Below are 15,058 nucleotides of genomic sequence, written 5' to 3' on the forward strand. Positions count from 1 at the left end.
TGGTACAGGAGACTGCCCCTCCTTCTCCAGCAGAGCATGAAGTAGAGTCTGGGTGTTCCCCCCCACCCCCAAGTGCCTGTCGGGGCCTGGGTTTCAGCTGTCCACACCACAGCAGTGGGCAACGAGCTTAAAGCCCCTGATGGCTCTGGACGCTGACTCTCACCAGTGGCTATGGATGAAGTCACAGGCGATTTTCAGCCAGCGCCGGAAACCTTAATTCTTTCATGTTAACTATCTGTACTGTCTCTGTTTGATTTTTGTGATCCCGGGAACTTAGCTGATAATTCTACTTTTATTGCTCCTTTTAAAAAAAAAAAAAAAACTAACCTTGTGACACTGTTATGGCTTAGTGGGCTCTAGATAGTTTTTCAGATCTCAAGTCCCAGCCCACTTAATCTAATTTTTAGGAAGTGATGAGGATGGTATCTTAGTTCTTTGAGGTACTTGTTATATACATCCTCTCTCTCCACCCCATTTGTTGTCACAACCTTCATTCAGTCATCCTATGATGATGATGCTTAACTGACCTTTCTTTATCACCTTACATAGTCTTCTGAGACAAAAAAATCTTTTATCTATATTTGTTCCCATTCCAAAGAAAGGTGACCCAACAGAGTTTGGAAACTATAGAACAATATTGTTGATTTCACATGCAGGCAAGATTCTGCTGAAGATTATCCAAAAACTGCCAGAAGTCCAGGCTGGGTTTAGAAGGGGTCGTAGTACTAGGGATATTGTAGCTGATGTCAGATGGATCTTAGCTGAAAGCAGCGAATACCAGAGGAATGTGTATCTGTGTTTCATTGATTATGCAAAGGCGTTTGACTGTGTGGACCATAACAAACTGGGGATGACTATGAGAAGAATGGGAATCCCAGAACACTTGATCATGCTAAGGCGAAACTTACACTTGGACCAAGAGGCAGTTGTCAGAACAGAGCAAGGAAACACTGCCTGGTTCAAAATTGGGAAGAGCATACGCCAGGGTTGTGTCCTGTCTCCATACCTTTTCAACCTGTTTGCAGAACAGATCATCTGGGAGGCTGGGCTCTATGAGGAGAAGTGCGGCATCAGGATTGGTGAAAGATCTATCAACAATCTGCGTTATGCAAATGACACAACCCTGCTTGCTGAAACTGAGGAGGACCTGAAGCGCTTGCTTCAGAGGGTCAAGGACTGCAGCCTTCAATATGTATTGAGGCTCAATGCCAAGAAGACAAAAGATTCTCACCACTGGATCATTTGGCAGCATCAGGATGGATGGTGAAGAGATTGAGATTGAGATTGTTCACAGCTTTAGTCTGCTTGGCTCCACAGTCAACATTCTGGGCACCAGCAGCCAGGATATTAAAAGACGTATTGCGATGTGAAAGTCTGCTGTTAGAGACCTCTCTAAAGTACTCAAGAGCAACGGTGTGTCTCTGGAGACTAAGGTGCGGCTGGTACAGGCCATGGTCTTTGCAATCACTTGTTACGTGTCAGAGAGCTGGACAATGACCAAGGAGGACAGAAGGAGAATTGATGCTTTTGAGCTTTGGTGTTGGAGAAGTCGGCTGAGTGTGCCATGGAACGAACGCTAAGAAAACAAACAGATTTATCCTGGAGAGGGTTAAACCTGGCTGCTCCTTCGGGGCAAGGATTCTGAGGCTTCGTGTGACATACTTTGGTCATGTTGTAAGGGGAGAAGGACATGCTTGGAAGGGTGGAGGTGACTTGGGCAATCGGGATGAGTGTGTCGGAGACAACGAGATTGGCACAGGACAGAGCAGAGTTTAAAGCTGTTGTACATAGGGTCGCTATGAGTCGCAAGTGACTTGACGGCACATAGCAACAACAACAACAACATATATAGCTTTTAATTAGCTATTCACAGACACTAAGAGAATTTATGTACACCATTCACTTAATATTTTGCTGGCCATAAATCATTTGTCTTATTCTGGTACTGCTGGCATTTACTATATTAACCTCACACTTACATTTATTCAGTGGGATAATGTTTCAAGATCTCTCTTATCTTACCTTTATTCCAATTTCTCTTTGGATCCCGTGTTAGACTGTAGGTTGTGTGACATGAAATAATAATGACTTAATCTTGATTACTTTTTATAGAGTATTCTTAACTTTATTCCAGTTTCTCTTTGGATCCAGTGTTAGATTGTAGATGTGATGTGAAAGAATAATTACTTAATCTTAATTACTTTTTATAGGATATTCTTTAACTTAGACATTTGCAGACTATTCAGAGAACATCAGTGATTTTTAAATGCATATACAAAATAAAGAAAACTCAAACAACTACAGTCATCAATCCTGACTCACATTAAATATTTGAAGCCACAGGGCTTCTAAGTCTATATTTTTACACAAGCATACTATCTCATCTTTATCTTAGAGTACTTTTAGACCTTGAGGTTATCAGTCAAGCATCAAACCAGAATTTCTCCAGTGCTAATAAGTTTTTCTACAGTGAATTTTTTTAATGTGCTCTTTTAAATACCAGTAACTTACTAGATGTCTAGGCAGCTATCATTAGAAGATTTTCTTCCCTTGCTTGGAGTTGAGTTGGACATAATGCTTTTGTTGTTTAAATAACTATCATAGAATCACTTTTTTTTTTTAGGATATGGTGGTGGTTTTAATGAAAGAGAAAATGTTGAGTACATAGAAAGAGAAGAATCAGATGGTGAATATGATGAGGTAAGCTTTGAGAGTGTTCCTTATTTACAAATTAGGAAAGCAACAGACATTATCTTAATGCAAAGAAAAATTTTTAATGCTTTTTATTTTTGTAAGTACAATTTGAGTCTTAATTTGCAAGTTTAAGTGGTACATTAATGTTACGAAAATTTTGTTTCTTAGTTTGGACGTAAAAAGAAAAAATACAGAGGGAAAGCAGTTGGTCCTGCATCTATTTTAAAGGAAGTTGAAGATAAGGAATCAGAGGGAGAAGAAGAGGATGAGGATGAAGATCTTTCTAAATATAAATTAGATGAGGTAAACAGTTCTCTTTGTTTTACTTTAATTACAATGCAGCATTTAAATGTTATTTACTGTCTTTGATCCTTTGTGAAGGTATTTACATTCATTCTCAGGAAGACCTTAAAAGATGGAATGACAGTGACTGTGGCAATGCACTCAAGTATGTCAGAAATGAAGAGGATGGCACAGGATAGAAAAGTGTTCATAGGGGTACTTTAATTTTACTTGACTTGATCCTATTACACTGCTGTGGTGGTTAAGACAGCATGGCACTGGTACAGTGACAGACACATAGATCAATGGAATAGAATTGAGCACCCGGAAATCAGCTCATCTACTTATGGTCAGCTGATTTTGGTCAAGGTGATGAAATCAGTAAGTGGGAAAACGACAGCCTTTTAAACAAATAGTGTTAGCAGAATTGGAAAAATAACTGCAAAAGACTCAAGCAAGATCCACACCTCACTCCATATACAAAAACCAACTCAAGGTGGATCATGGATCTAGGACTAAAACTTAGGACTGTAAACTTCATTAAAGAGAAGCTTGGAAGAAGTCTCGTAGTCCTAATCCACAACATAAACAGTCTTCCAAGTATCCTGAAAAATCTACAACCAGGAGAAGATAAAATAGATGAATGGGACCTTCTAAGAATCAAATCCCTATGCACATCCAAAAATTTCTCCAACAGGGTAAAAAGGGAAGCCACAAACTGGGAAAAAATACTTGGTAATGACATGTCAAATAACAAACTTATATCTAGAATTTATAAAATACTTGAGCACCACAACAAGATAAAGATAAATAATCCAATAGAAAAATGGGCACAGGATATGAACAGACACTTCACCAAAGAATACATTCAGATGGCTAACAAGCACATGAAGAAATGTTCAAAATCTCTAGCTCTAAGAGAGATGCAAATCAAAACAACTATGAGATAACATCTCATCCCAGTGAGAACAGCAAAATTTAACAGAACAGCAAGTAACAAATGCTGGCAAGGTTGTGGAGAAACTGGAACCCTTATTCACTGTTGGTGGAAGTGTTAAAATGGTGCAACCACTGTGGAAGGCAGTGTGGTGCTTTCTCAAAAAGTTGCAACTAGAGATACCATTCGACCCAGCAATTCCACTACTGGGAATATACCTCATAGGGTATTAGGGTTGTCACAAGAGTACAGAATGAAGGTTGCATAATGGTGTGTACTTGGGGCGAGGTTGGGGGGAAGATTGTAAACCAGTGAAGGAATTTTACTTTTTAAAGAGAAGAGTGAACTGGGGGAGGAGAGGAGTGGGCAGGAAGAAAAGTGCAACAATGAATAAATGGAAATCCAGTATCTCTGTAAATGTTAATTATAATTAATAAAATATAAAAAAAAATCTTGCTTGACTTGATGACACCTAGTAACAATATTCTCATAAAAGTGCCAGAGTTCTTTGCCAAACACTTTTGATTCTTAGAATAGTGGCCAAGACAAAATGTCCTTTCTCTTAATGGAGCTTAAGAGTGGAGAAAGAAATTAACAAGATGGCTTCTTAGCAATAAATATCCCGAAGACATATGTATACCGTAATTTCAAAAGTTATGTGATTTTAGTGGAATAACTAGATAACAGAATTCCTGAGTGGTAATACAGTTTCAGCTAATAACAAAGTTTGGAGGTTTTAGTCCATCTGGAGGTGATCTAGAAGAAAGTGCTAAATATCCATTTTGGAAAAAATTGGCTGTTGAACAAAGCCTGTGGAGTACAGTTATGTTTTCACATGTAATGTTGCAACCAATTAATTGAAATCAGTATGGACAGAAATAGGAAGTAGAGAATTTTCCATTAATATTTAAGAAATCAGGTGGAATTTAATATGAAAGCAAAGGGAGACAATAGCCACTTTAGTAGGTCTTAGTTCTTTGGGAGCATGCTTTAGAATTTATGATAAATGTATATTCATGGTAAGGGAACTATGTGTCTGTTAAGTGTAATCTAGCTAACATGTAACTAAATGAATCTATATTGATGATTAGAAAAATTTTTAAGTTAAAAGGTGTTGCATTTTAACTTAATGTTTTAAGATAATGTATTACCTGACACAGTGTATTAAGATGAGATTGTTAAGTAGCCATGAGTCAAGTACAACGTCGTATTTGAATCTTGTCCTAGACCGCCCAGTTATCATCATTGCTGACATACTTGAACTCATAGACGTGGTAACTGTGTCAGTCCATCTTGTTAAGTTGTGCTCTTTTTTGTTGACTTTTCACCTTTCCTAATGTGATGTCCTTTTCTAAGGAATAGCCCCTTCTAGGAAGTAACATGCCCAAAGTATGTGAGGTGAAGCTTTGCCATCCTTGCCTCTAAGGAGCACTCTGCCTGTGCTTTCTCCAAGATAACACCAGTTTGGGTTTTTGGAGTCCATTCAGTACTGTTCTCCAATACGACAGCTCAAAAGCATCAGTCATTCTTACTTACTATCCAGCTCTCAAATGCATAACAAGTTATTAAAAGGACCATGGCCTGAATCACATGTTCTTAAGTCTTCAAACTAACATCATTGCTTCTCAGTACTTTGGAGAGGTTCCTGACAGATGACTTTTCCAATGCAATATGTCTATAAGAATTAATGCCTAAGCAATACCTAAGATGACATTAGAGAGGCAAAGTAGATTTCCAGAGTTGCAGAGACAAAATAAGTGGTCATTATAATATAAGATTAAAACTGAAAGTCCTAAAATCCCAACTAAGACTAATGGAAATGGATTTTTAAGGAGAATTGGAATGGATTTCTTTCCCCTTTATCATTTTCCTATTTGTAAATTTATTCAAATATAGGCTAATAAATCATACTCTTTTATTTCTATCATGGATTACAAAATATTGACAGTAGATGCATTGGTGGTTTCTCCTTGTAGAACTGTTCTTGACCATTAATATAATCTGTAATTATTTAAATATTTTTATTTATTGTTAGGATGAGGATGAAGATGATGCTGATCTCTCAAAATATAATCTTGATGCCAGTGAAGAAGAAGATAGTAATAAAAAGAAATCCAGTAGACGAAGTCGCTCAAAGTCTCGATCTTCACATTCACGATCTTCATCACGCTCATCCTCCCCCTCAAGTTCAAGGTCTAGGTCCAGGTAAACGGGTACAGGTCAAGGGTAACAACTGTCAAAATGTCAGTATCTAACTTCTTTATCAATTTTTTTCTTGACTGAATAAGTTGTCCTTTTTATGTTAAAGATTTCATTCAAGTCACCTTTTAGGAGTTAATTTTTTCATTTAGTACCATGATGTTACTGTCCAGTATTTTCAGACATGGAAATTTTAATAAGAAATTTCTTTAGTCCATTTTAGCACCAAGTCTTTTATAAAATAGACTACAAAAGTTCAGTTAAACTATTACATGGAATAATACTATTCTTTCCAAAGTCTTAATTTGGTACTTGTTAAGTAAATAAAGTGACGATTTTGTGTGTTCACTTTTCATAAAAGCTAGTAATAGAGATTTTTGAAGCATTAGTGAAATTGTTTATTTTTAAATGTTCTTAATTTACTTTCATGTCCGTATTCTCAAAGAGCAAATTCAGCCCTCTTAGTTCTATTAACTAATAAGTGTTGTAATGTTCAGGGATAAATCTAAGATTTAAATTGGTATTGTACTTGAATATTCTTAAGTTTTGAAAAGTTTTTAATAATGAAAGCTTTTTACTTTATAGTCAGCAAAGTAAAACAGGCAAAGCAATGTCTGAAATAAACAGTAAATATTGGAATAAGCCCTACTAATGGGAAATGAATTTTAATGACTTTTAGTAATGAAACATAAACTGAATTCCTAGAGATAATTATTGAATATTTATAAATTGTTAGCTTTAAAATAAAACTTTTTCTTCAAGGAACTATTTTTAATGTAAATATGTAATTATTTTAAGGAACACATTAAAAGTGATTAGGTTAAAGTATTTTATTTCATAATTTGGGGTATTTTTTTTTAAAGACTGCGTGAACCAAATGTTCTTTGCTTATATTCTTAAAAATAATTATCTAAAACAGTCTTGGGATTTTAATGTTTTTCTCCATTAATTCTTTAAGATTTGAAGGAAGAAAATCATAGTGGTCAAATACATATATCATTATCATAAGTTTGATGCTAGCTAGAAACAAGGATGCAGAAGGGGTTTCTAGAGATAATTTTCAGAGAATTTAAATTTTAACATTTCTACTTTTCTGGATATATTAGACAAGAGTGACTTAAAATTATTAATTGTGAATAGAAAACATTCCACATTCTTCTAAGGTGGTAAAGGTAAGCACTTTTTTTTTTCAGTGTTCAGTAATATTCAGTGAAATTCCAGCATAGAAAGTGATCATTGATTCCTTTTTAAATCACCTTGGCCTGTCTTACATATTGAAAAGGAAATATTTGAATGCTTGAGAATATATATATATATATATAGTATTTTTTTTTTAACTTGAAAGTGAGCTCTAATGCACATCTTTCTTTCAGAGTTCGTATCACAAAGTTCAGTTAAGTGGTCTTGGGGGAAAAAAAAAATCCTTCCATGTTGTTCCAGGTCCCGTTCAAGAAGTTCTTCCAGTTCGCAGTCAAGATCTCGTTCCAGTTCCAGAGAACATTCGAGATCTCGTGGGTCGAAATCAAGGTGAATGAGGTAGCATCTCTGCAAAGCAGAGAGAAAAAGTATTTAAAGGCTGCAAAAGGTGTTGCTGCTTTCCCCTACCTCCTTATTTTGCTTCTACTTGTCAGTTTTCACTTGCCTCGGCTTAATTTTCTCACCATGATATGTTTCCATTGCCAAGCAGTCAGTGTTCCAAGACATTCCCATGATTGAATTATGGTGACTATTTTGGATTATGCAAGGTTTGTTATTTTGCTTTAAGATGTGATAAAATAAGAAGATGGAGCCAACTCCAACTATATAAGTGTTATGTTTGTAAAAGTAATTGAAATAAAATTAGATATGCAAATATAAAATCTGTTCAATGGAAGTAAAACACTGCCTTAAAGTAAATTTTATTTTGTAGGGCAGTTATTTCAATACATATAATATAAACAATTTTGGCATTTATAGCAGTAAAACTTCTGGGGTAACTCTACACATTTTCTCTTTTTTAGTTTTCATAGAATGTTATGAGCATTATAGGGAAAACCGATATCCCTATCTAATTCCACAACCTGAATCAAATAATGAGAGTTTTTCTAGTGTAGGAAATTGTCTTAAGTAGCATTATTGTCAGCTTTCCATTTACATTTAGTCAGATCTGTGGCACAAAACCAGGTAGTGTTTTATTTGCCTTGTACATAAGGTTTACAGTGCAGGAGAGGAAGATCCTCGATGAGATGGATTGATTCTGTCACTGGGTTACAAGTCAGAACTTTTTTTTTTTTTTTATTAAATTTTATTAGTTTTAATGAACATTTACAGGGATTTTGGGTTTTCATTCCTTCATTACTGCACCATTTTCTCTACCCTCCTCCCCAATTTGTTGTTCTTCCCCGCCATCCGAATGTCTGTTTTAATTGTCCAATTGCCACAGTGCTTGTCAAAGTCAGATCTGATTAACGAGTCAGAACTTAATGCCTAACAACTACAGTTGTAGTAAGCTAATTCAGACTCTGACAGAGTAGAACTGCTCTGTAGGCTGTAATCTATGATATTAGATGGCCTGGCCTTTTCTACCGAGGAGCAGACTCCCAGTTCAAAATACCCTTTTGGATACCAGATAAATGATCAACTATTGTGCTTTTAGCACACTTTAGTCAGACCCATAAAGACAAGTATAATTTGTAAAGAAAATTGAACACTGGTTTTATATTTCTAGGCTTAAAAAAAATAATGACTTTGTTTTTAAGTTAATATATTGATGACCTGCTAAAGACATTTATTCCACTTGTGGACATTCACACTGAAATTTATCAGTGTTTTGGTAAAAATATTTTTTACTGACTGTCCAGTTATTTAGTATAACAAAATTACTACAAGTGGATTGCTTTAACAGTATTCTCAATTTAGGAGGCCAGAAGTCTGAATAAAGTGTGCTGTATATACAGGAAGACCTATCTGTATTCAAAGGAGATGTCATTATCATTTAGAGTTTTTGTTCTTGGACAATCATGTGGCTTCTCCATCTCTGCTTCTTGAGCATGCTTGATTAATGTCTTACATCTCTAAGGTTGTTAAGTGCCATCAAATTGAGTATGACTAATAGAGACCCTATGAGTAACAGATCTTGAACTCTGTCCTATCCTGCACCATCCTTGCCACATTTGAGTCCAGTGCTACGGACACTGTATCTGTCCATCTTGCCGAGGGTCTTCCCTTCCACTTTTCCAAGCATGATGTCCCTTTCCAAGGACTAGCTTCTAATAATGTGTCCAAAGCATGTGAGACAGTACTTGCTTTGCTTCCAAGGAACATTCTTGTTGCTCTTTCTGGGACACAGCTGTTTGGAAATTCCGTTTTATCCAATATGACAACTCAAATGCATTGATTCTTCTGTCATCCTTATCTATCTCTCATTGCATACATAGCATGTGATTGGAAACACTGGCTTGAATTAGGCAAACTTTAGTCTTTTTTTGTTTTTTTTTTTTTACTTTAGTCTTTAAAACTGACAATGTGTCTCAGGATTTTATAGAGTGCCCTGATAGCTTTCCCAACGTTGCATGTCTCCCTGAGTGCTGATTTCAAGGGTGTTGACTGTGATAACTGACAATTTAAGTCTTCTCTATGTGCTATGATGTTCCCTGTTGGTCCCATGATGAGGATTTTTGTTTCCTTGATGTTTGGACATAATCTGTATTGAAGGTTGTAATCCTTGATCCTCTGTAGCAGGCACTTCAGGTCCTCAGTTTTGGTCAGCAGGATTGAGTCATGCTCAAGTAGATTGTTGATGAGCCTTTCTCCAATCCTGATGCTAATCTCTAAAGATAATGATTTAAAGACATATCCTACACTGATCCTGTCATTAAGATAACAAAAATAACTTAATTTCAAAAAAATCCCTGTAACTACTGCCACAGAAGTTAAGATTTACATGTTTTGAGTAGACACAATTCTGTCCATAGCATTCTACCCCTCCCCCAAAATTTTTATCCTTGGCAAAGGAAAAACACATTTACCCCATCACATTCCAAAAGTCTTAAATCCACTCCAGTTTCAAAATCTTATCTTCTCAAACATCTGAATCAGATATGAGTGAGACTTGAGTTGTATTCCATCCTTGTCAAAATTCCTCTTCATGTGTGAAATCTAGGTTACAAGTTAACTGTTTGCAAAGTTAATAGTGGAACCAGTACAAGGAAGCCTAAAAGAGATTGAAGAGAAAGTTCCCAAGCTGGTCAGCAAGTCAACAGAACCATTCACTTCAGCCCTCAAAACTTGAAAATAATCCTCTTTTTTTATTTTATTTATTTTTTTTTTAATCCTCTTTTTTTAAAAGACTATCTAGGCAGTGGTTTAGCTGTCCACACTTTTGAATGAGCCTTAAATTCTGGCTAGAAAATCTTTGACTTTGGCTGGCACTAGCTTTTTGCTTGGTTTATGTGCAAATGAACTCTGGCTCTTCAGCTCCAGCTGACCATAATCTTAATCTTATGGCTCTTGGGCATAACAATCACACTGCCTCAATTTTAATAGCAATTCTCTGGGCTAAATGGAAATGGTAGCTTCGTATGCAAAAAACCCAATTGGTGAAGTTCTGACTTGGAAATTTGAAATCTGGGAGCTCTGTCCTTCCATGCCTGAGAAACCCTGGACTCCTATCCTTTGAGACCCACCTATTTGAGGGATATTGTGATTCTTAGATGACAAGAAACATCTCTTCTTTGGCTATTTCCAACCTGTAGAATTCAAAAAAGCAGATAGGCAGCATTTTTTCTTTCATACTTTCTCTGTCCCCTTCAGTATTGGCTGATGTGTTTGCTACTATGTCTAAGTCTAGTCTTAAAAAAAAAATTGGCTTGGTTTCAATAATGATAATAATAATTATTATTATTTGTGGTGTCCTACATGGTGAAATTTCTAGGAGTCTCTACTTGGTACAGTGGAATTTTCCAAATCTTTTTATGTCTTGATTTTACACAGCTCAATTTTAAGTCTCTGTTTCCCCTTACATTTAAATATAAGCAGCCACGTGACCCTTTAACAGCTTGCTTAGAAATCTCTTCAGCCAGGTACCCAAATTCATCACTTAAAAACTTTATCTTCCACCAAACATTTAAACATAATTCAGACACTGCAGCAAAATCATCGTCATTCCTTACTCAATTGCATGTTTATTAATTTCTTTTAAAACATCACCAGAATACTATTAAAGTTCATATCCCTGCCAATATTCTGTTGTTCTAGCCATTTTTTTTCTGAGACACAAAGTGTTAGCTCTCTCCACTTCCTTTTGAACCCTCGCCAGAATTGCCTTTGATATCTGTAATTCTTTTAACAGTCTCTTCAATTCAGTATAGGCTTCTACTATTTAGCCTGTTGAAACTTCTAACCTCTACCTAGTTCAATGTTGCATTGACACTCTATTTGTTAACACTCCCACTTGTACAAAATTCTGTTTAGTGCTACTATAATGGAAAAATACAAGCGGATAGCTTTAACAAATTATTTTGTCACAGGAGATCAAAGGAGCCAGTTCTAGCTTTTTGTCTGTAAACTATAGGGCAAGGTCTGTCCATTGGCTTCTGCTGAGAAATGTTCATGTGTTCTTTCCATCTTTGCTTTTCAGTTTGTTTTAATCTGTTTTATATCTTAAATGAGATTCATTTTTAAGAATACTCTTAATCCTATCCAATTAACATAAAAAAGAATCCCAAATGAAATTGAAACCACGTTAGAGGTTTGATTTCACAGCACATATTTTGGAGAGGCACACAATTCCTTCTGTAACAGACTTACTAAATCTATAGTGTTAAAATGAACATTAGGAGAAAGGAGTGCTATTCATCCTTGTAGTAAGCTAGTAGGGTTTTGTTGTTTTGTGTTTTTTTTAAATGGCTTATAAGGTTATTGATATATTACCAGTGTTTTAATCAGTTTATTTTAGTGCTTCTTAGATGAAGATCCTTAAATTGTAGTTTTCCTTTGGGAAGCACTGTAATTTTGGTTTACAGAAGAGTCTTCATACTCTTTCTAAAAACTTTCTTATTGCTTATAACTTTCCAAAGAATTCTCCTTTTGGGCTTTCTGATTTTGTTTTAAGCCCAAAGGTGAATTTTTTGGGAAGTTTGAGCTAAATTCCTTCAACTAAAATTTATAATTGAAGAAGAAAAAATTTGCATTTGCACTATTTATTTCTTTCTAAAACATGTGAATGTCAACACTTCATATTTCGTGGATAGTGATCCTTCATAAAAAAATAAGTATTATAAAATTTTGAAGTTGCTGGTTTTTTCCTTTGTGTAATAGTTTAGTCCAGTTTATTTTTTCTCTTGTTCCTTCTTTAAACAGTAGTAATTTAAGTAATGATTTATATAATTTTACATGGAATTATATTTATTTTCTTCAAGAAGGTTTATGTAAGAGATATTTTTTACCCAAAGTGGGAGAATGGATTTTCTAAACGTAAAGTTCTTCATTTTAAAAATGATTACAATTTTATTTTAATACATTTAAAGCTGATTTTTGCTTGCACATGGAAAAATTAAAATTTTTATAAGGTAAAATGAAAATAATTAAGTAGAATGTTTCATGATTGAACCAGAAGTCTTCTGTTGAATAAGCAGTAAGTACTCTATATAAAACTTTCATAGATGTTATATATCCCATTTTAATACTTTTGGAGCTACTGTTAAACAAAGCAGGCTTCTTTATTTCTTCATTTAATGAAATGTTTGATTTGTTTCTCAATTAATGAAGATCCAGCTCCAGGTCCCAAAGGGGCTCTTCTTCCCCACGAAAAAGATCTTATTCAAGTTCGTCATCTTCTCCTGAGAGGAACAGAAAGAGAAGTCGTTCTAGATCTTCATCTGGTGATCGCAAAAAAAGACGAACAAGATCACGGTCACCTGAAAGGTTTGGGTTTCTGTAGAAATAAGAATGGGTGTTCTTAAGTGTGTTTAGTAGAAACTTTCTAGTGAAGGGTTAGATTTTATCATTTTCTTTGTTCCAACTGTAAAAAGGTACTTTGAGCTTTGAATACTTCAAAAAACAGACATTGCTATGTTTATCCTGTTCTTTGATCAGGTTATTTAAGAAAAATTGTAAATCAGACTACTCTCATCCAAACTATATGATAATTTTATCTTTGTTTTCATATATAATCTCTATAGCCAACTCTCGGTTATTTTTGCTTTTTTTAAAAATTAAGACGCTGCATAGTGAAGCAATTTAGATGTTGCTTCAAAGTAGATTTTTATGTCTAAATTTCTTCTGTAATTTTTAAAAATAATTAGAAATCAGGAATTTTAAATGTATCTAATAAACCTTATTCAACATTATTGGGAACCTTTTAGATTTGTGCAGACCTATTTCCCACAGCATTATTGTCTCAAGCTCTTTATCCAGAAAATAATTGTTTCTTCTAGCTTATAACATTTTCATCTTGCAGTACACATATAGTTTCTACATATAAAAACTTTGACATTTTATGCACTGACATTTTTAAAATACGAAGAGTGCAGTTGTAATCTGCTAATTGAGCATAAAATTTCATTAACATCTCATGGTTCTCAGTGTTTAATGATACAGTAATTTTAATGACTTTGTATGCCATTTTGGCAAATTTTTCATTTCCATTTAGTAAGGGAAAATAAGGACTAGATAAAGTTTGATTTTGGGAGTGTTTTTTTTCTGGCTTTAGTGGCAGTATTATCTAATGATCCCTGCTTAAAACAGTTTTGTTCTTCATTAAAATAATTTTGAAATTTAGATTTTAAAATACACACAGCTACTATTGGTTTTGTGTGTTTGTTTTCCTTGTAAGAAAATTGCTCTGTACTGGAGTGAACGTCGTTCTGTTGCTTTCATAACACTTGTGCAGATTTTTATCTTAGCCACATATAATCTCCCCGTGTCCCCCAGTTTGTTGTCATCTAAACTTAATGAACATGTTCTCTATTCCATAAGCCAGGTGATTGGTGAGAACACTAAACAACCCTGAGCCCAGGGCCAAACCCTACGGAACACCACTACTTTATGCAGGTTTATATTGACTTATTCATATTAGCTGCATGAATAATAACCCTGTAAATAATTGTACAGTCATCTTGTGTGATCTAGATTTTCACGTTTTAGTTAATTATGAATATATACTCATACACAGTCAGAAGCCTTGCTGTATTTTATATACAGACGTAGCACACTTTATACAGTGTATTAGAGATTGGCTAAATCACATCTCAGTTACCAAATTTATATTCCCTTGTACACTATAATTTTATGAATTTTTGCAAGGCTTTCTCCTTCATTACCTTAAATAATTGAGAGGTGGCTATATTTTTTAATGAGAATATATTTTTATATTATAGAATTTTAAATTATGCTATATAACTATAACTGGGCTCACATCTAAAATCTAAATAAAGACCAGATAATTTTATGTTTCCAAGTTTGTCTAAGTTTTTAAGTATTCTTTTTGCCAGCATCCAGGTGTTTGTTTTTTATATTCTTGAAGTCTTACAAAATAAATATTGGAGTCATGCTCCATCTTACTACTTTGCATACTTTGTTCATTATGTCTTGCAGGCACCACAGGTCATCTTCTGGATCATCTCATTCTGGTTCCCGTTCCAGTTCAAAAAAGAAATAATGTACTAAAATTTACCTTGTTTAAAAAAAAAGAAAGAAATCAATACCATGCATGAAGCATATTTTTTAAGAAGTTGATGTCTTAACTTGGTCAGAAGTGCTAAATCTGCTAGTAGAGGTGCATGCCTTTCATTGCTTTTCAAACAATACAGCTATGTTTATTTGTAAAGTTAAAAATAATAGCATTTTAAGCCATAATGTCCCAGAATAGATGCTGTCTTTAGCATTGTTAAATTAAAAAAAATTTGATTTCTTCAAAACCATCTCAGCTAAACAAAAATACTTTGTTTCCTAATTGGAGCTATTTTG

The 15,058-nt window shown here is 34.6% G+C and overlaps 1 protein-coding gene across 2 annotated transcripts in view; it reads left to right on the forward strand.

Annotated features, from left to right (window-relative positions):
• ZRANB2 (zinc finger, RAN-binding domain containing 2) overlaps positions 1-14,750 on the forward strand; it is a 24,573-nt gene extending 9,823 nt beyond the window's left edge. The window contains exons 5-10 of one of the 2 annotated variants that reach the window (XM_006896779.1): positions 2,624-2,700; positions 2,863-2,997; positions 5,949-6,118; positions 7,553-7,639; positions 12,860-13,015; positions 14,069-14,143. In XM_006896779.1, the coding sequence (XP_006896841.1) occupies positions 2,624-2,700; positions 2,863-2,997; positions 5,949-6,118; positions 7,553-7,639; positions 12,860-13,015; positions 14,069-14,102 (659 nt within the window). In that variant the 3' untranslated portion in view covers positions 14,103-14,143. Of the gene's footprint in view, positions 1-2,623; positions 2,701-2,862; positions 2,998-5,948; positions 6,119-7,552; positions 7,640-12,859; positions 13,016-14,068; positions 14,144-14,686 lie in introns of those variants that run through there. The other variant, XM_006896778.1, reaches the window with a different exon arrangement.
• The last annotated feature ends 308 nt before the right edge of the window (positions 14,751-15,058 follow it).

This window comes from Elephantulus edwardii, unplaced genomic scaffold (genome assembly GCF_000299155.1).
Source record: "Elephantulus edwardii isolate Elephantulus edwardi_28Jun2011 unplaced genomic scaffold, EleEdw1.0 scaffold00190, whole genome shotgun sequence".
Taxonomy (NCBI): domain Eukaryota; kingdom Metazoa; phylum Chordata; class Mammalia; order Macroscelidea; family Macroscelididae; genus Elephantulus; species Elephantulus edwardii.